Genomic DNA, 23,739 nt, shown 5'->3' with positions numbered 1-23,739 from the left:
GGTAGGATCTAAACCAGGCCAGAACTTGTCCGTGTAGACCAATTTGGGTTTCCAGTCTCTCCAAAAGAATGTGGTGATCGATGGTGTCAAAGGCAGCACAATCATCTGTCTGTTTGTCTGACTGCTGCTGAGGGGTTTGTCAGAGTTATCACAGTGTTTGAAAGTCAGCAATGGTCAAATATAGTAGCTTACAAGCAGGGCTGTGCACAGACCTTTCAGGGGGCAGGTGCTCCAAAAAATATAGATTAGACTTTCATAATTCATATCTAGAAATTCATAACAGGCCTACTAACTGCCTCAGTTTTTTTGTTGTTGCATATTCCTATTTATTTCTGCAACAACACACTCATCACAAGTTTTAAGCAATCTAGTTACAGTGAAGATGAAATTATAGTCCTAAAAAAGCTTTCCAGTTTCAATGACTCACCCAATGAAGTGCAGCTCACTCGCTGACAATGGCGGAAGCGCTCGTGCCAAAAGCCTACCTCTCTCTTGTTTTACTTTGTAAAACAATGTTCGCTCAAAAGGCCAATTTGGAAGTTGATAAAATATTTTGGTAGCCTACAGGAGACAGATTAGAGTCTTCTCTTTTCAGCAGTAGCAATTTGCTTTCCAGCCTGTGTTATTCCGCAATTTTATTTGAAATATTATGAAAGGCCTGTTTTGTCTTCATGCTGTTCACTGACAGATCTGCTGCACGTTCCCGACTGTAGCTATGTCTTATTATTGTTATTGGGCTACACACAATCCACAGCTTTAAAAAAAATAAGCTATTGGCCCTCTGTGGCTGTTCCCTCTGCTACCGCACTGCAAGCGGTACCAGTGCACCAAGTCTGGAACCAGCAGGACCCTGAACAGCTTCTACCCCCAAACCATAAGACTGCTAAACAAGACTGCTAAATAGCTAATCAAATGGCTACCCGGACTACCTCATTGACCCTTTTTTAACTAACTCTCTTGCACTGACTCTATGCACACACACTGGAATCTACATACACACACACACACACACACACACACACACACACACACACACACACACACACACACACGCTGCTGCTAGTCATTTTACTCCTACCTATACAGTATGTACAGTACATAGCTACATCAATTACCTCATACCCCTGCACATCAACTCGGTACATGTACTCCCTGTATATAGCCATGTTATTTTCTACTCCATATATACTGTATAGCCATGTTCTTTTTACTCATTATTTTTATTCGTTATTCACTGTGTCACTATTTCTATTATTATAATTTTTAAAAATCTTATATTTAACTCTGCATTGTTGGAAAAAGACCCATAAGTAAGCATTTTGCTGTTAGTCTACACCTATTGTCTACAAATAATATTTAATTTGATTTGAAATGATAGGCCTACTCATGGTGTAGTAGACTATACAGAATTATTTCATCTCTTTCTGAACAGACAATATTTCCATTTATCACAAGTTGCTGCAGCACCTCTAGTACACTTCCCGCAGCTATGATTCTATAGTGCTGCACATAGGCTATCAGACGACCAAACCCAGTGTTGATGATGATGTGAATCAAGTGTTCAAGTGTTATGCTGCTGTGGCAATACTGTTGATATTTACACTAGGTAGCTTGCTACACACACTTGACCTGTGATTGCATTTCAAGCCATGCATGTTTGGATACCGGGCGTGCACAATCTCCGTACATGACAGACTGGGAAACAACAACAAAAACGGTATACATAAAAATATAAATTATACCACCATCCAAAAGGGCACTTGGTGAGTGGGAGGGCAAAGGGGCAGGTGCTGGTGCCTGGTAGACCCCTATCTGTGGACTTGGCTGCTTACAAGACAACACGTCACAGCACATTGTCACAAATATGACAAGAATATGGAAAACAACTTCATATCATACTTTTCTGCAGCATTGTTGGTTAAGCCCTTGTCTCTGTGGTGTGTGCAGTTAGAGCTTTACCACGCAGTGATGTACCGTAACTACCAGCGGAAGAACGACATGGACGAGCCCCCTCCGTACGACTACGGCTCTGGGGAGGAGGAGCTGAACAATGAGAAGAGGAAGAGTAAAGATCCGCAGTACGCTGCCATGGACGAGAGATTCTACCGCTACGGCATCAAGCCAGAGTGGATGATCATCCACAGGATCCTCAATCACAGGTGCTCACTCCAGACACACACTGTCCTCTCCCTGTAGGGACATTCTCTCACCCGGACTCACACTCACCACTTTACATACAGTGGAGGAAAGACAGTCATATCTACAGCATCATTAAACATTTTGTCCCAGGTTTGAAATGTGTACAAGTCATTTTCTTTGTATTCTGAGATTCAATCCAAAAGCTCACAGAGTTGTGATGGTCATTGTTACTTGCGTTCCCTGCAGTTATGATAAGGATGGAGATGTGCACTACATGATCAAGTGGAGAGACTTGCCCTATGACCAGTGCACCTGGGAGGTGGATGACTTTGACGTCCCTGATTATAACAACGCCAAGCACTCCTACTGGGACCACAGGTCAGCTCAGATCTCACACTTTGTTTTAGCTCTCTCTGTCTCGCTCTGTCTCTCTCTCTCTGTCTCTCTCTCTCTCCCTCTATCTGTGTCTCTGTGTGTGTGTGTGTGTGTGTGTGTGTGTGTCTCGCTCTTTCTCTCTAGTACACACACAAGCATTTTTCTTCACATGATTTTACAACCTGAGTTGACTATTTGTTTGTTTACTGGGATTTGACAGGGAGCAGATGATTGGTGACGACCAGCGGCCCTTAGTGGTGAGAAAGGGAAAGAAGGGCAAAGAGGAGGAGAAGAGGAGGGAGAGAGAAATCCCCCCTGACGCCCCAATTATAGATGTGAGTGACCATCATTACTAGGGACTAAAACATACAGTCCTATTGGCTTAACAATCAACTGATATACCTCTGGTTGTTCTTTCTCTGTCACTAGCCTACCATCAAGTTTGAACATCAACCCTGGTACATCAATGCCACTGGGGGCACCCTGCACCCGTACCAGCTGGAGGGTCTGAACTGGCTACGGTTCTCATGGGCACAGGGCACAGACACTATCCTGGCAGACGAGATGGGCCTGGGCAAGACTGTCCAGACCATCGTGTTCCTCTACTCACTCTACAAGGAGGTGGGTGAGGAGGACAGGCTCATACAGGACAGGGGTCAATTTGTTTAGTATTAATGTTCTATGACATTATTAAAGGAAAGGTTTTATTTTTTACAATCAAATCTCTATTTTTGATGTAAATGGAATTTTATAGAAGGGTCCAGACACCTTTTTCTATAACATACCATTTACATCAAAAATAGACATTTGGTTGTATAAAAGAAAACGTATCTTTTGGGTAAATACAACACAATAGAATCAGTACTGATTAAAGTAATACAATTTATGTTGCGTATATTGTCAAATAGTGTCTTTAGTCATGACTGAAACATGTCCTCCCCTCTCAGGGTCACTCCAAAGGGCCATACCTGGTCAGTGCTCCCCTGTCCACCATCATCAACTGGGAGAGGGAGTTTGAGATGTGGGCCCCAGACTTCTACGTGGTCACTTACACTGGGGACAAAGACAGCCGGGCGGTCATCAGGGAGAACGAGTTCACCTTTGAGGACAGTACAGTCAAGACAGGCCGCAAGGTCTTCCGTATGAAGGTATCCCCATAAACTACAGTTACAATATATTGAATCTCAGTGAACATCGACAAGCATGTAATTTACATAGAAAGGAGAATGGTTGTCATATCTAGAATCTCTGTTTTTGTCTTGACAGAAAGGCACTGCCATCAAGTTCCATGTTTTGCTGACGTCATATGAGCTGATTACCATTGATCAGACCATTCTGGGCTCCATTAACTGGGCCTGTCTAGTGGTGGATGAGGCCCACAGACTGAAGAACAACCAGTCAAAGGTAACCCAACACCTCAAATTAAACCAATGCATTCTATAAATGGATGTAATTGGTCATTATTGTCTTTGTCACTGGCAAATTGTCTAATAGTCTGTTTCTTAAGATCTAAATTCTGATTTCTTTACAATCTATTATCTATATATTATCTATATTCTCCCTTTTCAATATCATCAACCTTGTATAGCATTATGACTCAACTCTATTTGTGGCTTGGTTGAGCCTCTAATGTTGCTGTCACTGTACCTCAGTTTTTCAGAATCCTCAACGGGTATAAGATCTACTATAAGCTGCTACTGACTGGCACTCCTCTGCAGAACAACCTGGAGGAGCTGTTTCACCTGCTCAACTTCCTCACCCCAGAGAGATTTAAGTAAGAGCTGTACTGTACCTCCTCCTGTGGCCCTCCATTTGCCTGGCAGTCTGCCTATGGGGCCTGCTACCTGCTTCTGTAGCGGAGAGGAAAGACCTACAGGGTCCTCCTTACAGTACTACCTGAAGCCAATGCTTCCATTGCTCATTTTAACATCAACTGTAAAATGTGTCTATAAACTGTTTTCCTGTGTCTGTGCTCTCTCTGTCTGCAGTAACCTGGAGGGTTTTCTGGAGGAGTTTGCAGACATCTCCAAGGAGGACCAGATCAAGAAGCTGCATGACCTGCTGGGCCCACACATGCTCAGGAGACTGAAGGCTGATGTCTTCAAGAACATGCCTTCCAAGACCGAGCTCATTGTACGAGTGGAGCTCAGCCCCATGCAGAAGTTAGTTAATCCTCTTCTAGTACTTTTCTATTGGACCTCCCATTGTTGTATAAAACCTCTTCTGAGTTGGACCCCAGGCTTAATCCCACCTCTCACCTTTGACTTTTGACCAACAGGAAGTACTACAAGTTCATACTGACGCGGAACTTTGAGGCGCTCAACTGCAAGGGCGGGGGCAACCAGGTGTCCCTGCTCAACATCATGATGGACCTGAAGAAGTGCTGCAACCATCCCTATCTGTTCCCCGTGGCAGCCATGGTGAGGGAGGGAGGAAAGATAGGAGAGGGAGGGAGGGGGAGGAGAGAGGGCAGAGGGGGGAGGCCATGCTAGAGGCTAATGGGAAGGACTGATGTTTAGGAGGACGTGTGTGTTTCTAAATGTGTGTATTGTAGAAGTTTACAGGTTGCCAACATGCAGGTACAGTTGAAGTCGGAAGTTTACATACACTTAGGTTGGAGTCATTAAAACTAGTTTTTCAACCACTCCACAAATTTCTTGTTAACAAACTATAGTTTTGGCAAGTCGGTTAGGACATCTACTTTGTGCATGACACAAGTCATTTTTCCAACAATTGTTTACAGACAGATTATTTCACTTATAATTCACTGTATCACAATTCCAGTGGGTCAGAAGTTTACATACACTAAGTTGACTGTGCCTTTAAACAGCTTGGAAAATTCCAGAAAATGATGTCATGGCTTTAGAAACTTCTGATAGGCTAATTGACATAATTTGAGTCAATTGGACGTGTACCTGTGGATGTATTTCAAGGCCTACCTTCAAACTCAGTGCCTCTTTGCTTGACATCATGGGAAAATCAAAAGAAATCAGCCAAGACCTCAGACATTTTTTTGTAGACTTCCACAAGTCTGGTTCATCCTTGGGAGCAATTTCCAAACGCCTGAAGGTACCACGTTCATCTGTACAAACAATAGTATGCAAGTAGAAACACCATGGGACCACGCAACCGTCATACCGCTCAGGAAGGAGACGCGTTCTGTCTCCTAGAGATGAATGTACTTTGGTGCGAAAAGTGCAAATCAATCCCAGAACAACAGCAAAGAACCTTGTGAAGATGCTGGAGGAAACAGGTACAAAAGTATCTATATCCACAATAAAACGAGTCCTATATCGACATAACCTGAAAGGCCGCTCAGCAAGGAAGAAGCCACTGCTCCAAAACCGCCATAAAAAAGCCAGACTACGGTTTGCAACTGCACATGGGTACAAAGATTGTACTTTTTGGAGAAATGTCCTCTGGTCTGATTAAACAAAAATAGAACTGTTTGGCCATAATGACCATCGTTATGTTTGGAGGAAAAAGGGGAGCTTGCAAGCCGAAGAACACCATCCCAAACGTGAAGCACGGGGGTGGCAGCATCATGCTGTGGGGGTACTTTGCTGCGGGGGTGCTTTGCTGCAGGAGGGACTGGTGCACTTCACAAAATAGATGGCATCATGAGGAAGGAAAATTATGTGGATATATTGAAGCAACATCTCAAGACATCAGTCAGGAAGTTAAAGCTTGGTCGCAAATGGGTCTTCCAAATGGACAATGACCCCAAGCATACTTCCAAAGTTGTGGCAAAATGGCTTACGACAACAAAGTCAAGGTATTGGAGTGGCCATCACAAAGCCCTGACCTCAATTCTATAGAAAATGTGTCGGCAGAACTGAAAAGGCGTGTGCGAGCAAGGAGGCCTACAAACCTGACTCAGTTACACCAGCTCTGTCAGGAGGAATGGGCCAAAATTCACCCAACTTATTGTGGGAAGCTTGTGGAAGGCTACCCGACACGTTTGACCCAAGTTAAACAATTTAAAGGCAATGCTACCAAATACTAATTGAGTGTATGTAAACTTCTGACCCACTGGGAATGTGATGAAAGAAATAAAAGCTGAAAGAAATAATTCTCTCTACTATTATTCTGACATTTCACATTCATAAAATAAAGTGGTGATCCTAACTGACCTAAGACAGGGAATTCTTACTAGGATTAAATGTCAGGAATTGTAAAAAACTGAGTTTAAATGTATTTGGCTAAGGTGTATGTAAACTTCCGACTTCAACTGTATGTTTGTTTATTAGTGAGAGTTGACTGTCTGTGTGTGAGGGGCTGTGCTCTCTCATTGGGTTATTTACTCTTTGTGTAAATGAAGGAGGCACCAGTGTTACCCAATGGCTCTTATGATGGGAACCAGCTGGTCAAGTCCTCAGGCAAACTCACCCTGCTCCAGAAGATGCTGAAGAAACTCAAAGATGAAGGACACAGAGTTCTCATCTTCTCCCAGATGACTAAGATGCTGGATCTGCTTGAGGACTTTCTGGAATACGAGGGCTACAAATACGAACGCATCGATGGAGGCATCACTGGGGGGCTACGACAGGAGGCTATCGACCGCTTCAATGGTAAGTTACGCTGCTGTTCTGTCTTTCTCCAGCAGGGTACAGCACAGACAGCACTCATACTCAAACACTTCCGTACACACTCCATGACTGTGTGCCTTGATTTCTACTGCAGCACCGGGCGCTCAGCAGTTCTGCTTCCTGCTCTCCACCCGAGCTGGAGGCCTGGGCATCAACCTAGCCACGGCAGACACCGTCATCATCTACGACTCAGACTGGAACCCTCACAACGATATCCAGGTACTGTGGGACATGGTACACACTAACACAGGCTGCATAATACACTGTTGTCTGTATGCATTAGAACCATCACAGTGTTGTCAATAGTCTCTTTCCATTTCTCTTCCTCCTTGACTCCCTGTTCTGTTTCTTTGTTTCTATATCTGCCTCTCTCCCTCTCTCTCTCTCTGTCTCTCTCTCTCTCTCTCTCTCTCTCTCTCTCTCTCTCTCTCTCTCTCTCTCTCTCTCTCTCTCTCTCTCACCATCTATCTGCTGCAGGCGTTCAGCAGGGCCCACCGTATAGGTCAGAACAAGAAGGTGATGATCTATCGCTTTGTGACGCGGGCCAGCGTGGAGGAGCGCATCACCCAGGTGGCCAAGAGGAAGATGATGTTGACCCACTTAGTGGTGAGGCCCGGCCTGGGCTCCAAGACCGGCTCCATGTCCAAACAGGAGCTGGACGACATCCTCAAATTTGGCACTGAGGAGCTCTTCAAGGACGAGATGGAGGCGGCCGCTCGGGCCATGGGTTCCCACCAGAAACTGTGTAAGACTAATGATACGCACACTGACTACACTGGACTACACTGTGTCACAATTACAACTAATTTTTGTATGAAAAAGTAAAACCTGTTTTGCCAGGAACATATCGTAGTTTTTAACTGATTTGAACTAGATATAAACCAATCTGTGTTCCTCTGATACAGTATATTGTGATACTTGTGTTTACTCCAGGGGACATAAAGGATGGAGATGAAGGTAGTGTGATCCACTATGATGACAATGCCATCTCCAAGCTGCTGGACCGTAGCCAGAATGCTACGGAGGACACTGAGATCCAGAACATGAACGAATACCTCAGCTCCTTCAAAGTGGCCCAGTACGTGGTCAAAGACGAGGACGCAGAGGTGAAGACACTCACACACACACACTCAGTCAGCATTGGAGGTGTCTATGTCTAGGAGTGGCTCTGTTATGTATTCTCACTGTGTGTGTGTGTGTTTCTGTGTGTGTCTGTGGGCATGCGTGTGTTCAGGAGGAGCCCCAGCGCGAGATCATTAAGCAGGAGGAGAATGTGGATCCAGATTACTGGGAGAAGCTGCTGAGGCACCACTATGAGCAGCAGCAGGAGGATCTGGCCCGCAACCTGGGCAAAGGCAAACGCATCCGCAAGCAGGTCAACTACAACGACACGTCTCAGGAGGACCAAGGTTTGCCTCATACTGTACTGTACACTCTGGCCTGCTTTTCTCTTCTGCTTTAACAGGAATTATATGCTTATTCCACCTCCTAGGGAAAAGTTTAGTGAACTAAGCATCACTCTAGAGATAACTCTGGTAACACGAGTGGCATGCTATACCTCCCTTTGGTTGTGTGTCTATATCTATAGCAGGTTGCTTGAAAATATTGACACATTTAAAAGCTTGATTGCTTTATGTTGGTTTAGCTTTACAGTATGTAAGTTGTGTAGAGGTCCTCTGTAACACTACCCCCCATAGTTCAACGATAGGTATTTGAGACTGAAGGGGAACCATTTTAAAACCCATCTATAGCAAAAGCACACTCAGAGACGAAATGTTGATGAAGTGCACAGTCCACCAGTGTAGTGGCTGGGAGGACAGAGCAGACAGAGGCTCTGCTGCTAGTCAGTAGTAGTCAGTAGAGGATGCCTGCCCCCTAGTGGAGTAGTGTCAGTGTGCATGCCCACTGTAGTGGTCTGCAGTGCCAGCCCCCCCCACCCCACACCCCCCACCCACCCCCCTAGTGGGCCCCTGCAGAAGTGAATGCACTGTGCTGTTTCTCTCTGATCTGATCTGTGGCTCAGAGTGGCAGGATGATCTTTCAGACAATCATTCCGAGTACTCCGTGGGGTCCGAGGACGAGGACGAAGATTTCGAGGAGAGGCCGGAAGGTGGGTGTCAATGAGACCTGCGTAATCACTACGTTATAGATAACTCGCTCAGTGCCTGCTCTGCTCTGAGTAGATGGGCCTGGAACCTATCATTGGTAAGATGTTGCTGAGGCACCTGGCTGATGGTGGGAGTGTTTCTCTGTAGGTGGGCGCAGGCACTCTCGCAGACAGCTGAAGAGTGACAGGGACAAACCTCTGCCACCCCTGCTGGCACGCGTAGGGGGCAACATCGAGGTAAGGAAGGAAGCAAGCACTCTGGTTTTAATGTAGTATACATCGTGTGTGCGCATTGATTTGACAAATGGGTATAATGCCATGTGCCAGGTGCTGGGGTTCAACACCCGTCAACGGAAGGCCTTCCTCAACGCCATCATGCGGTGGGGCATGCCTCCTCAGGACGCTTTCAACTCTCACTGGCTGGTCAGAGACCTGAGAGGGAAGAGTGAGAAAGAGTTCAGGTATTTAAATCTCGTCTTGTATCCAGGGGTATTTTAACTGGGAGTCAACGGCATCTCAACAGTCTACTGTTCACCATTACATCCATTCAAATGCATACCTGTCTGTGTATGATGGCTCCCTGTCTCTCTAGGGCCTATGTGTCCCTGTTCATGAGACATCTTTGTGAGCCGGGGGCAGACGGGGCGGAGACCTTTGCAGACGGGGTTCCACGAGAGGGGCTGTCCCGCCAACATGTCCTCACCAGGATCGGGGTTATGTCTCTGGTTAGGAAAAAGGTACACATCAACCAATCATTAAATAACACTCCATGGTTACATTAATAAAACCCACAGAAAGCAATTTGTTTGCCTCCTAACTGGGATGAGAAATGTCTTGTAGCGTATGTTTAGATTTAGTAAGGCTGGTTCCCTGCCTCTAGCATCTGGTTTTAGATAGCATGTCTTCAATACAAAGTATAGAATGGTGGAGAAACCCAGTGTCCTCTCATAGATTGTTACCTCACTGTTGTCTGTATCCAGGTCCAGGAGTTTGAGCATGTCAATGGAAAGTACAGCACTCCAGACTTGATCCCACTTGGACTGGAGTTGAAGAAACTGACCGAGAGTCTGTCATCTGACCCCAACACCCCTGTCCTTGCCAGCCCTGCAGCCACACCCCAGCCTCCTGGCACTCCTGTCCCATCAGGTCAGAGTCACATTCGTTTTTTTGTTTTTTACCAGGTTTGTCTCATTGAGATAAAAAAAAAACTATTTTCCAAGAGAGACCTGGCCAAAATAGCAGCACACAGTTTCAGACATAATTACAACATAAAACACAAAGCACTACAGTTTAAAAACATACATTTACACATTGAGCAGGCAATACATATTTGGGGAGGTGTGGTGCATCTAGGGGTCAAAACATTGACAGCCCCTCACTTTATTGTCCACCATAGATTTGAGCCTAGCTTTGAACTCATTCAAGGAGACGAGCTCCTGCAGTTTCATGTCCATTTGTAGCTTCTTCCAAGTGGTGACATGAGCTACACATCCTTACCTTGACCAGTGTGTGTTTCACTTATGTTAGTTCGTTAGATTCATTAGACAGGAAATGAGAGACACTGTTGGTGATTGTTTTGCTGTTTTTACAGAGAAGACGGACTCAATCTCAGGGCCTACTGAAGACAAGGAGACCACAGAACTAGAGTACAAGAAGCTACCAGAACTGGAGGTCAGAGTTCACTCCTCTTCTTCTGAAATGTCCCTTTATTGCCCTGTCTCTTATCCTTCTCATCCCTCTCTTTTACTGTCTTCATACTGTACTTTTCCCTTACATCTAATTTTAAATGTTCTTATCATTCAAAACATATATCACCTTTTAATGTAAACTGACTTCTTTCTTTCAACTATTCTCTCTCTCTCTCTCTCTCTCTCTGTCTCTCTCTCTCTATCTGTCTGTCTGTCTGTCTGTCTGTCTGTCTGTCTGTCTGTCTGTCTGTCTGTCTGTCTGTCTGTCTGTCTGTCTGTCTGTCTGTCTGTCTGTCTGTCTGTCTGTCTGTCTGTGATGGTTGTCTCTCCAGACTCATGTAAGAACAGAGTCATCTTCCCAGGTAGAGAAGACAGACAAGGCTCCTGACAGTGATGAGACAGTGAAGGGCAGCACAGAGGACAAACCAGTCTCCTCAGAGGAGAGTAGTGAAAGGACAGACACACCCTCCACACTTACAGAGACATCCACCAATCCTAAAGAGCCTCCATCCAAACAGACAGAGCTGTCGTCCAATCAAAGCTCACCAAAAGGTGAGTGGTGCATTGCATGGTTATTATGATCCAATGAGATGTAAACGGTTAATGTATTGGCTTTGGTTTGTCCCACCTCAGAAAAATCAGTTGTAACATTTCTCTGTTTTCATTTGGCCATGTGTCTGTCTATGACCCCCTAGCGGAGCCTTGTAGCGAGACAGAGAAGTCCTTAGATAAAGCAGACAGTGATGCTGCCCCAGCCAAACCTGAGGAGAAGGAACTGAAGCCAGGTAAATGCAGAACAGGAAAAACCTGAAAACCTTCTCACTCTTTGAGTAGCAAGAGTGAAAGACACATTACTATATATTAGTGAGATAACACTTTTTCCTGAGAGTGGAACTCAAAAATGGAATCTAGTCAATCCATTTACTTAGTTGTTTCAGATGAGCCCAAGAGCGAGGACATGCCAGGTCCAGAGGGCCGGCTGAATGGTGAGAAAGAAGCACAGGAGGAGACGGAGGACGTCAGGAGGGAGGTGGAGAAGAACGGCTTCAAAATGAGGTTCATGTTCAACATTGCCGACGGAGGCTTCACAGGTGAGGGATGAGCAGGAGATACAAATAATATGATATATGCCATTTAGCAGACACTTTTATCCAAAACACTTACTCGTGCATACATTTTTCGTATGGGTGGCCCCAGCGGGAATCAAACCTACAATCCTGGTGTTACAAGCGCCATGCTTTACCATTTGAGCCATACAGGACAGCTAAGGTGTAGGAAGGAACACTACATGTTTGGTCAGGTTTAATGTTTGTTATTCTCTGTCAGAGCTACACACCCTGTGGCAGAACGAGGAGCGGGCCGCTGTGTCATCTGGGAAGATGTATGACATCTGGCACCGTCGCCACGACTACTGGCTGCTGGCTGGCATCGTAACGTATCCTTCCTCTGCATCTTACAGAGCTGTTCAGAATTCACAGTGCACAGTAATTCACTTGTCTGGTCTCAGAGGAGCTGAAGTCTTTAAGCAATTTGTGATGTGAAGTTCTTTTTATAATGTTTGTTTTCACTGATGGGGGAACCTCAGACATGGCTATGCCCGCTGGCAGGACATTCAGAATGACCCACGTTATGCCATCCTCAATGAGCCCTTCAAGACTGAGATGCACAAGGGGAACTACCTGGAGATGAAGAACAAGTTCCTGGCTCGCCGCTTTAAGGTGAGACACTTGTTGCTGTCATACAAACACATTTGTGAACATCCTGAATCTGAATAGTGGGCGAAACAACAGCAGGCAACTCTCTCTCTCTACTCGCTCTCTCTCTCTACTCTCTCTACTCTCTTTCTCTCTACTCACTCTCACCCTCACTCTCTCTCTCTCTACTCTCTCTCTCTACTCTCACTCTCACTCTCACTCTCACTCTCTCTCTACTCTCTCTCTCTCTCTCTCTCTCTCTCTTAATCTTTTTTATTTCACCTTTATTTAACCAGGTAAGCCAGATGAGAACAAGTTCTCATTTACAACTGCGACCTGGCCAAGATAAAGCAAAGCAGTGCGATAAAAACAACAGCACAGAGTTACATATGGGGTAAAACAAAACATAAAGTCAAAAATACAACAGAAAATATATATACAGTGTGTGCAAATGTAGCAAGTTATGGAGTTAAGGCAATAAATAGGCCATAGTGCAAAATAATTACAATTAGTATTAACACTGGAATGATAGATGTGCAAGAGATGATGTGCAAATAGAGATACTGGGGTGCAAATGAGCAAAATAAATAACAATATGGGGATGAGGTAGTTGAGTGGGCTAATTTCAGAAGGGCTGTGTACAGGTGCAGTGATCGGTAAGCTGCTCTGACAACTGATGCTTAAAGTTAGTGAGGGAGATAAGAGTCTCCAGCTTCAGAGATTTTTGCAGTTCGTTCCAGTCATTGGCAGCAGAGAACTGGAAGGAATAGCGGCCAAAGGAGGTGTTGGCTTTGGGGATGACCAGTGAGATATACCTGCTGGAGTGCATACTACGGATGGGTGTTGCTATGGTGACCAATGAGCTAAGATAAGGCGGGATTTGCCTAGCAGTGATTTATAGATGGCCTGGAGCCAGTGGGTTTGGCGACGAATATGTAGTGAGGACCAGCCAACAAGAGCGTACAGCTCACAGTGGTGGGTAGTATATGGGGCTTTGGTGACAAAATGGATGGCACTGTGATAGACTACATCCAATTTGCTGAGTAGAGTGTTGGAGGCTATTTTGTAAATGACATCGCCAAAGTCAAGGATCGGTAGAATAGTCAGTTTTACAAGGGCATGTTTGGCAGCATGAGTGAAGGAGGCTTTGTTGCGAAATAGGAAGCCGATTCTAGATTTAACTTTGGATTGGAGATGCTTAATGTTAGTCTGGAAGGAGAGTTTACAGTCTAACCAGACACCTAGGTATTTGTAGTTGTCCACATACTCTAGGTCAGACCCGTCGAGAGTATTGATTATAGTCGGGTGGGCGGGTGCCAGCAGCGTTCGATTGAAGAGCATGCATTTAGTTTTACTAGTGTTTAAGAGCAGTTGGAGGCTACGGAAGGAGTGTTGTATGGCATTGAAGCTCATTTGGAGGTTTGTTAACACAGTGTCCAATGAAGGGCCAGATGTATACAAAATGGTGTCGTCTGCGTAGAGGTGGATCTGAGAGTCACCAGCAGCAAGAGCGACATCATTGATATACACAGAGAAAAGAGTTGGCCCAAGAATTGAACCCTGTGGCATCCCCATAGAGACTGCCATAGGTCCAGAAAACAGGCCCTCCGATTTGACACATTGAACTCTATCTGAGAAGTAGTTGGTGAACCAGGCGAGGCAGTCATTTGAGAAACCAAGGCTATTTAGTCTGCCAATAAGAATGCGGTGGTTGACAGAGTCGAAAGCCTTGGCCAGGTCGATGAAGACGGCTGCACAGTACTGTCTATTATCGATTGCGGTTATAATATCGTTTAGGACCTTGAGCGTGGCTGAGGTGCACCCATGACCAGCTCGGAAACCAGATTGCATAGCGGAGAAGGTACGGTGGGATTCGAAATGGTCGGTGATCTGTTTGTTAACTTGGCTTTCAAAAACTTTCGAAAGGCAGGGCAGGATGGATATACAGTGGGGGAAAAAAGTATTTAGTCAGCCACCAATTGTGCAAGTTCTCCCACTTAAAAAGATGAAAGAGGCCTGTAATTTTCATCATAGGTACATGTCAACTATGACAGACAAAATGAGGAAAAAAAATCCAGAAAATCACATTGTAGGATTTTTTATGAATTTATTTGCAAATTATGGTGGAAAATAAGTATTTGGTCACCTACAAACAAGCAAGATTTCTGGCTCTCACAGACCTGTAACTTCTTCTTTAAGAGGATCCTCTGTCCTCCACTCGTTACCTGTATTAATGGCACCTGTTTGAACTTGTTATCAGTATAAAAGACACCTGTCCACAACCTCAAACAGTCACACTCCGAACTCCACTATGGCCAAGACCAAAGAGCTGTCAAAGGACACCAGAAACAAAATTGTAGACCTGCACCAGGCTGGGAAGACTGAATCTGCAATAGGTAAGCAGCTTGGTTTGAAGAAATCAACTGTGGGAGCAATTATTAGGAAATGGAAGACATACAAGACCACTGATAATCTCCCTCGATCTGGGGCTCCACGCAAGATCTCACCCCGTGGGGTCAAAATTATCACAAGAACGGTGAGCAAAAATCCCAGAACCACACGGGGGGACCTAGTGAATGACCTGCAGAGAGCTGGGACCAAAGTAACAAAGCCTACCATCAGTAACACACTACGCCGCCAGGGACTCAAATCCTACAGTGCCAGACGTGTCCCCCTGCTTAAGCCAGTACATGTCCAGGCCCGTCTGAAGTTTGCTAGAGTGCATTTGGATGATCCAGAAGAGGATTGGGAGAATGTCATATGGTCAGATGAAACCAAAATATAACTTTTTGGTAAAAACTCAACTTGTCGTGTTTGGAGGACAAAGAATGCTGAGTTGCATCCAAAGAACACCATACCTACTGTGAAGCATGGGGGTGGAAACATCATGCTTTGGGTCTGTTTTTCTGCAAAGGGACCAGGACGACTGATCCGTGTAAAGGAAAGAATGAATGGGGCCATGTATCGTGAGATTTTGAGTGAAAACCTCCTTCCATCAGCAAGGGCATTGAAGATGAAATGTGGCTGGGTCTTTCAGCATGACAATGATCCCAAACACACCGCCCGGGCAACGAAGGAGTGGCTTCGTAAGAAGCATTTCAAGGTCCTGGAGTAGCCTAGCCAGTCTCCAGATCTCAACCCCATAGAAAATCTTTGGAGGGAGTTGAAAGTCTGTGTTGCCCAGCGACAGCCCCAAAACATCACTGCTCTAGAGGAGATCTGCATGGAGGAAGGGGCCAAAATACCAGCAACAGTGTGTGAAAACCTTGTGAAGACTTACAGAAAACGTTTGACCTGTGTCATTGCCAACAAAGGGTATATAACAAAGTATTGAGAAACTTTTGTTATTGACCAAATACTTATTTTCCACCATAATTTGCAAATAAATTCATTAAAAATCCTACAATGTGATTTTCTGGATTTTTTTTCCTCATTTTGTCTGTCATAGTTGACGTGTACCTATGATGAAAATGACAGGCCTCTCTCATCTTTTTAAGTGGGAGAACTTGCACAATTGGTGGCTGACTAAATACTTTTTTCCCCCACTGTAGGTCTGTAACAGTTTGGATCTAGAGTGTCACCCCCTTTGAAGAGGGGGATGGCCGCGGCAGCTTTCCAATCTCTGGGGATCTCAGAAGTTACGAAAGAGAGGTTGAACAGGCTAGTAATAGGGGTTGCGACAATTTCGGCGGCTACAGGATGCAAATTTCTGTTTGAAAAAGCTAGCCTTTGCTTTCCTAACTGCTTGTGTATATTGGTTCCTAACTTCCCTGAAAAGTTGCATATCGCGGGGGCTTTTCGATGCTAATGCAGTACGCCACATGATGTTTTTGTGCTGGTCAAGGGCAGTCAAGTCTGAGGAGAACCAGGGGCTATATCTGTTCTTAGTTCTGATTTTTTTGAATGGGGCATGCTTATTTAAGATTGAGAGGAAAGCACTTTTAAAGAACAACCAGGCATCCTCTACTGACAGAATGAGATCTATATCCATCCAGGATACCTGGGCCAGGTCAATTAAGAAGGCCTGCTCGCTAAAGTGTTTTAGGGAGCGTTTGACAGTGATGAGGGGTGGTCGTTTGACCGCGGACACGTTACAGACGCAGGCAGTGATCGCTGAGATCCTGGTTGAAGACAGCGGTGTATTTAGAGGGTAAGTTAGTCAGGATGATATCTATGAGGGTGCCCATGTTTACGGATTTAGGGTTGTACCTGGTAGGTTCCTTGATAATTTGTGAGATTGAGGGCATCTAGTTTGGATTGTAGGATGGCCGGGGTGTTAAGCATATCCCAGTTTAGGTTACCAAGCAGTACGAACTCTGAGGATAGATGGGGGGCAATCAATTCACATATGGTGTCCAGGGCACAGTTGGGGTCTGTAGCAAGCGGCAACAGTGAGAGACTTATTTCTGGAAAGGTGGATTTTTAGAAGTAGGAGCTCAAACTGTTTGGGCACAGACCTGGATAGTATGATAGAGCTCTGCAGGCTATCTCTACAGTAGATTGCAACTCCACCCCCTTTGGCAGTTCTATCTAGACGGAAAATGTTGTAGTTGGGGATGGACATTTCTGAATTTTTGGTGGCCTTCCTAAGCCAGGATTCAGACACTGCTAGAACATCAGGGTTGGCGGAGTGTGCTAACGCAGTGAATAACTCAAACTTAGGAATGAGGCTTCTGATGTTAACGTGCAGGAAACCAAGGCTTTTACGGTTACAGAAGTCAACAAATGATAGCTCATGGGGAGTACATTCACAATTACATTTACGTCATTTAGCAGACGCTCTTATCCAGAGCGACTTACAAATAGGTGCATTCACCTTATAGCCAGTGGGATAACCACTTTAAAAAAAAAAAAAAATGGGGGGGTGGGGGGGGGGTGGGTTGGTTGGAGTAAAGGGGGGGGGTAGAAGGATTACTTTATCCTATCCCAGGTATTCCTTAAAGAGGTGGGGTTTCAAATGTCTCCGGAAGGTGGTGAGTGACTCCGCTGTCCTGGCGTCGTGAGGGAGCTTGTTCCACCATTGGGGTGCCAGAGCAGCGAACAGTTTTGACTGGGCTGAGCGGGAACTGTGCTTCCGCAGAGGTAGGGGAGCCAGCAGGCCAGAGGTGGATGAACGCAGTGCCCTCGTTTGGGTGTAGGGACTGATCAGAGCCTGAAGGTACGGAGGTGCCGTTCCCCTCACAGCTCCGTAGGCAAGCACCATGGTCTTGTAGCAGATGCGAGCTTCCACTGGAAGCCAGTGGAGTGTGCGGAGGAGCGGGGTGACGTGAGAGAACTTGGGAAGGTTGAACACCAGACGGGCTGCGGCATTCTGGATGAGTTGTAGGGGTTTAATGGCACAGGCAGGGAGCCCAGCCAACAGCGAGTTGCAGTAATCCAGACGGGAGATGACAAGTGCCTGGATTAGGACCTGTGCCGCTTCCTGTGTAAGGCAGGGTCGTACTCTCCGAATGTTGTAGAGCATGAACCTACAGGATCGGGTCACCGCCTTGATGTTAGCGGAGAACGACAGGGTGTTGTCCAGGGTCACGCCAAGGCTCTTCGCACTCTGGGAGGAGGACACAACGGAGTTGTCAACCGTGATGGCGAGATCATGGAACGGGCAGTCCTTCCCCGGGAGGAAGAGCAGCTCCGTCTTGCCGAGGTTCAGCTTGAGGTGGTGATCCGTCATCCATACTGATATGTCTGCCAGACATGCAGAGATGCGATTCGCCACCTGGTTATCAGAAGGGGGAAAGGAGAAGATTAGTTGTGTGTCGTCTGTGTAGCAATGATAGGAGAGGCCATGTGAGGATATGACAGAGCCAAGTGACTTGGTGTATAGCGAGAATAGGAGAGGGCCTAGAACTGAGCCCTGGGGGACACCAGTGGTGAGAGCACGTGGTGCGGAGACAGCTTCTCGCCACGCCACTTGATAGGAGCGACCGGTCAGGTAGGACGCAATCCAAGAGTGAGCCGCGCCGGAGATGCCCAGCTCGGAGAGGGTGGAGAGGAGGATCTGATGGTTCACAGTATCAAAGGCAGCAGGCAGGTCTAGAAGGACAAGAGCAGAGGAGAGAGAGTTAGCTTTAGCAGTGCGGAGAGCCTCCGTGACACAGAGAAGAGCAGTCTCAGTTGAATGACCAGTCTTGAAACCTGACTGGTTTGGATCAAGAAGGTCATTCTGAGAGAGATAGCAAGAGAGTTGGCTAAAGACGGCACGCTCAATAGTTTTGGAGAGAAAAGAAAGAAGGGATACTGGTCTGTAGTTGTTGACATCAGAGGGATCGAGTGTTGGTTTTTTGAGAAGGGGTGCAACTCTCGCTCTCTTGAAGACGGAAGGGACATAGCCAGCGGTCAAGGATGAGTTGATCAGCGAGGTGAGGTAAGGGAGAAGGTCACCGGAGATGGTCTGGAGAAGAGAGGAGGGGATAGGGTCAAGCGGGCAGGTTGTTGGGCGGCCGGCCGTCACAAGTCGCAAGATTTTATCTGGAGAGAGCGGGGAGAAAGAAGTCAAAGCATAGGGTAGGGCAGTGTGAGCAGGACCAGCAGTGTCATTTGACTTAACAAACGAGGATCGGATGTCGTCAACCTTCTTTTCAAAATGGTTGACGAAGTCATCCATAGAGAGGGAGGAGGGTGGGGGGAGGGGGAGGAGGATTCAGCAGGGAGGAGAAGGTGGCAAAGAGCTTCCTAGGGTTAGAGGCAGATGCTTGGAATTTAGAGTGGTAGAAAGTGGCCTTAGCAGCAGAAACAGATGAAGAAAATGTAGAGAGGAGGGAGTGAAAAGATGCCAGGTCCGCAGGGAGTCTAGTTTTCCTCCATTTCCGCTCGGCTGCCCGGAGCCCTGTTCTGTGAGCTCGCAATGAGTCATCAAGCCACGGAGCTGGAGGGGAGGACCGAGCCGGCCGGGAGGATAGGGGACATAGAGAGTCAAAGGATGCAGAAAGGGAGGAGATGAGGGTTGAGGAGGCAGAATCAGGAGATTGGAGGGAGAAGGATTGAGCAGAGGGAAGAGATGATAGGATGGAAGAGGAGAGAGTAGCGGGAGAGAGAGAGCGAAGGTTGCGACGGCGCATTACCATCTGAGTAGGGGCAGAGTGAGTAGTGTTGGAGGAGAGCGAGAGAGAAAAGGATACAAAGTAGTGGTCGGAGACATGGAGGGGAGTTGCAGTGAGATTAGTAGAAGAACAGCATCTAGTAAAGATGAGGTCAAACGTATTGCCTGCCTTGTGAGTAGGGGGGGACGGTGAGGTCAAAAGAGGAGAGGAGTGGAAAGAAGGAGGCAGAGAGAAATGAGTCAAAGGTAGACGTAGGGAGGTTGAAGTCCCCCAGAACTGTGAGGGGTGAGCCATCCTCAGGAAAGGAACTTATCAAGGCGTCAAGCTCATTGATGAACTCTCCAAGGGAACCTGGAGGGCGATAAATGACAAGGATATTAAGCTTAAATGGGCTAGTGACTGTGACAGCATGGAATTCAAATGAGGAGATAGACAGATGGGTCAGGGGAAAAATAGAGAATATCCACTTGGGAGAGATGAGGATTCCTGTGCCACCACCCCGCTGACCAGATGCTCTCGGGGTATGCGAGAACACATGGTCAAACGAGGAGAGAGCAGTAGGAGTAGCAGTGTTTTCAGTGGTAATCCATGTTTCCGTCAGCGCCAAGAAGTCGAGGGACTGGAGGGTAGCATAGGCTGAGATTAACTCTGCCTTGTTGGCAGCAGAACGGCAGTTCCAGAGGCTGCCTGAGACCTGGAACTCCATGTGGGTGGTGCGTGCAGGGACCACCAGGTTAGAGAGGCAGCAGCCACGCGGTGTGAGGCGTTTGTATAGCCTGTGTGGAGAGGAGAGAACAGGGATAGACAGAGGCATAGTTGACAGGCTGCAGAAAATGGCTACAATAATGCAAAGGAGATCGGAATGAAATGAACTAAACATCTGGGAAAGGAGAGAGCGGGGCCTCCCTCACCACAACACCCAAATATAACTCTCCCAACTTCCACCTCAGAAACTATAATTGTTGTAAACTACAGCGGTTCAATGTTTTCTAGGAATAGACTAACTTAGTTTATTCAGCTAGCTAACTAGGTACAGTATTCTTCTGTGAAAATCGTCCAGGGCACCTAGTCTTAAGACGCCACAGCCAGCTAGCATGCCGAACTCCAACAACACGGTTTAGCACCAATACTCGGCCACAACAAACCACCAGTGTGTCAACACGCCAAGCAGATCGTTCGTGTCCGTGTCTAACGTTGTGGGTTAGTCCCGACAGCTTGAGCAAGTCCGTCGTCAACTTATTCAGCCAGTTAGTTAGCTAGAATAGTTAGCATACTAGCTAGCCATTGCTTTCAGACAAAGAAGAAACCCCTCCTTTCACGGCACGAACACACAGAGAAAGCCAAGCTAACGTTAACTAGTCACCCATGTCCCGAATTCCTTGAACGACTCTGGCTACCAATATGTAAAAACAAAACACAAATGTAGGTTATAACTTACCCCTAGCAGCTACTGTTAGCTAGCCAAGTGCAAAGCTAGCCACTGAATTGAGTCAGCCAGTTCGCGTCTGTTTGCTAGGTCGTTCCAGCTATTGTTTACTAGTAGCTATCCAGGTAGCAACAAGCTAGCTAAATTTCAAGCACAGTAGCCACTTACTACCTAACGTTAACGGTTCAGACAATGATTAGCCAACAACAACATCCATTTGGTTGCAGCTAGCTAGTTGCGATGATCCGGTGTTAAAGGTCCAGTGATTTAGTGATTCCGGCAGAAAATCCGATATGTTCTGGGTCGATAACGCGCTGTGCAGACAGTGCAGACTGGCCGATAATAGTCCAGGCTAGAGCTGGCTGGTAGGTAGTGCAGGCCACGGACAATGGTGAAAAACCGCTAACGGTGGCTAATAGCAAGTAGCTAGTTAGCTGGCTACTCCCGTCCAGTAGACAAAGAGGTAGATAGCCGGGATATGGGCCTGGCACGAGGCTAGCTCAAGGCTAACTGGTGCTTGCTTCGGGGGCAGTGGTGATTAGCCTACAGCAACATCCATTCAGTTGCGGCTAGCTAGTTGTGATCCGGTGTTAAGGTCCAGTGATTCAGTTATTCCGGCAGAACATCTGATGTTCTGGGTGAAAACCGCTAACGGTGGCTAATAGCAAGTAGCTAGTTAGCTGGCTAGCTAGTTTCAACTGGAGATTCTAGATAAAGGTGAGTAAATAAATATAATCCGTTCCACATTGAGTGAGGCGGGTTGCAGGAATGTATATTTAGTAGAAGGATGAAAAGTGTGATAGGGAAATATATGTAAAATACAAAACAAAATAAAAAAAACAGGCTATTTACATGGACAAACAGAGAACACGACCGCACTGCTACACCATCTTGGATATCTCTCTCTCTCAGCTGTTGGAGCAGGCTCTGGTGATAGAGGAGCAGTTAAGGAGGGCAGCGTACCTGAATATGACCCAGGACCCCAGCCACCCGGCCATGGCCCTGAATACCCGCTTTGCTGAGGTGGAGTGTCTGGCTGAGTCTCACCAGCACCTGTCCAAGGAGTCTCTGGCCGGGAACAAGCCAGCCAACGCTGTGCTGCACAAAGGTCTGTCATCTCCCAGTGTGTACACAGCAGCAGGACTAAAACACTGTCTACAAACTCAAGATCTGGGTGAATAAAAATTAAGTATTGCATCAACTGTAGATAAGATTGGATACATTAGTGCATTCTTGTCATTGATGGTGCGTGCATGTGTGTGTGTATTCCAGTACTGAACCAGCTGGAGGAGCTGCTGAGTGATATGAAGGCGGATGTGACGCGACTTCCCAACATGTTGTCCCGGATCCCCCCGGTGTCTGCCCGACTGCAGATGTCTGAGAGGAGCATCCTCAGCCGCCTCACCAGCCGCGGCAACGAACCTCCGCCCCAACAGGTACTGTACAGGCATGGGCTCGGTTATGGTGATAGGTGGGTTAGGATTTGTACAATTAGGTTTAGTTTGGTTGGGACAAGATTAGGTTCAGGGTTCTGTAGGTTTGGCTTTGTTTAGTTGGGGTGGTTTGGTTTGGTAAGTAATTTTGGTTGATTCCTTCATTGACAGGGTGTGTAAAATGTGTTCTGTACTCTACCTCCAGCCGTTCAGCCAGGGCTCATTTGCCTGTTCCCAGATGTACAGCACTGGTTTTGGGGGCAGCTTCCGGGGGCCTGTGGGAGGAGCCATGGTCAACTACAGCCAGATGCCCCTGGGACCCTACGTCAGTGGTAAGAGGCCTGTCTCTGCATGACTGTATTTCTAACTGTAGGATAAGATGTTTCATATCTGATCAGCTGAGGACAGATGGAACACTGTAAGATGAAATGCTACTCTGCGTCCCTTTCTAATAATATGTTAGGGAATGAATAGCTTAAAATGTTTTATGTGGGTCATTTATTTTTCTGAGAACACTTTCTTTGGTATTCCTGTTTGGTATCCCTTCACCCCCCCCTCCCCAAATTATTCCCCCCTTGGGGCCCCCTCTTCTAGTGTCCAACGGCCCCCCACCCCCGTCCAGCCACCTGGACAAGAAGTCCTGCGACCCGCTGAGGGACGTCACCACCCCTGATCTCAAGTCAGGCAAGCCCAGTGATGTCATCTGTATTGAAGATTAGATCAGCTACCCCAAAACTGATCTGGAGTCAGCCAAGCCCAGGGATGTCAACTATTATATCAAGGATTACAGAATCCCCCCCCCCCGACCCCCTCCTCATCCTCCCCTCCTGCAAGAAGCTCTCTGTCTATGGATCAGAGGATAAACCTAGGAATAATACATATATGTATTTATCTATCGTATCAATTGCACTTCTATCTTTCAAGGATTCTTCAACATACTTCATGCAGTAGCTATTTGCTTTTATGACTTAGGTTGGTGAGTCAAGCAGAGGAACTGTCTATTAGGATGTGAGAGTCAAACGACTCAGACGCCAGACTTCTGCTACCTGACACGTGGAAGGGAAGTGATCTTATAGAATGCCTGGAACCGCCCTGTCTGAAGGGGAAAGTCTTGGCTACAGGAAGAGCAGCAAAAAGTGAAAGTACACATGGTGGATGAGCCGGTGGAGGTGCCAATGCTCTGGAGCTGCTGTAATGAGAATCATTTGTGTCTATTCGTTGACTTTAGGCCTGGCTCTGCTCCTTCAT

The 23,739-nt window shown here is 46.5% G+C and overlaps 1 protein-coding gene across 1 annotated transcript in view; it reads left to right on the top strand.

Moving 5' to 3' along the window:
- The window catches only part of LOC311137819 (chromodomain-helicase-DNA-binding protein 5-like), a gene marked incomplete at both ends in the record, with an annotated part of 43,463 nt that extends 20,253 nt beyond the window's left edge, over nt 1-23,210 (top strand). Inside the window, 29 exons of the mRNA XM_084172417.1 lie at nt 1,948-2,159; nt 2,386-2,517; nt 2,735-2,849; nt 2,944-3,135; nt 3,462-3,662; nt 3,781-3,918; nt 4,167-4,288; nt 4,503-4,676; nt 4,793-4,934; nt 6,836-7,085; nt 7,198-7,322; nt 7,581-7,848; nt 8,037-8,209; nt 8,338-8,512; nt 9,127-9,213; nt 9,359-9,447; nt 9,538-9,671; nt 9,803-9,947; nt 10,191-10,356; nt 10,802-10,881; nt 11,261-11,450; nt 11,594-11,683; nt 11,828-11,989; nt 12,225-12,333; nt 12,484-12,616; nt 21,971-22,232; nt 22,331-22,494; nt 22,697-22,823; nt 23,086-23,210. Of these exons, the coding sequence (XP_084028543.1) occupies nt 1,948-2,159; nt 2,386-2,517; nt 2,735-2,849; nt 2,944-3,135; nt 3,462-3,662; nt 3,781-3,918; nt 4,167-4,288; nt 4,503-4,676; nt 4,793-4,934; nt 6,836-7,085; nt 7,198-7,322; nt 7,581-7,848; nt 8,037-8,209; nt 8,338-8,512; nt 9,127-9,213; nt 9,359-9,447; nt 9,538-9,671; nt 9,803-9,947; nt 10,191-10,356; nt 10,802-10,881; nt 11,261-11,450; nt 11,594-11,683; nt 11,828-11,989; nt 12,225-12,333; nt 12,484-12,616; nt 21,971-22,232; nt 22,331-22,494; nt 22,697-22,823; nt 23,086-23,210 (4,482 nt within the window). The remainder of the gene's footprint in view (nt 1-1,947; nt 2,160-2,385; nt 2,518-2,734; nt 2,850-2,943; nt 3,136-3,461; nt 3,663-3,780; nt 3,919-4,166; nt 4,289-4,502; nt 4,677-4,792; nt 4,935-6,835; nt 7,086-7,197; nt 7,323-7,580; nt 7,849-8,036; nt 8,210-8,337; nt 8,513-9,126; nt 9,214-9,358; nt 9,448-9,537; nt 9,672-9,802; nt 9,948-10,190; nt 10,357-10,801; nt 10,882-11,260; nt 11,451-11,593; nt 11,684-11,827; nt 11,990-12,224; nt 12,334-12,483; nt 12,617-21,970; nt 22,233-22,330; nt 22,495-22,696; nt 22,824-23,085) is intronic.
- Nucleotides 23,211-23,739: the final 529 nt, after the last annotated feature.

The sequence above is a fragment of the Coregonus lavaretus genome, assembly GCF_964263955.1.
Source record: "Coregonus lavaretus genome assembly, chromosome: 12".
Classification (NCBI taxonomy): Eukaryota; Metazoa; Chordata; class Actinopteri; order Salmoniformes; family Salmonidae; genus Coregonus; species Coregonus lavaretus.
The sequence above is the reverse complement of the archived record's forward strand: the minus strand, read 5'-3'. Positions and strand labels throughout refer to the sequence as shown.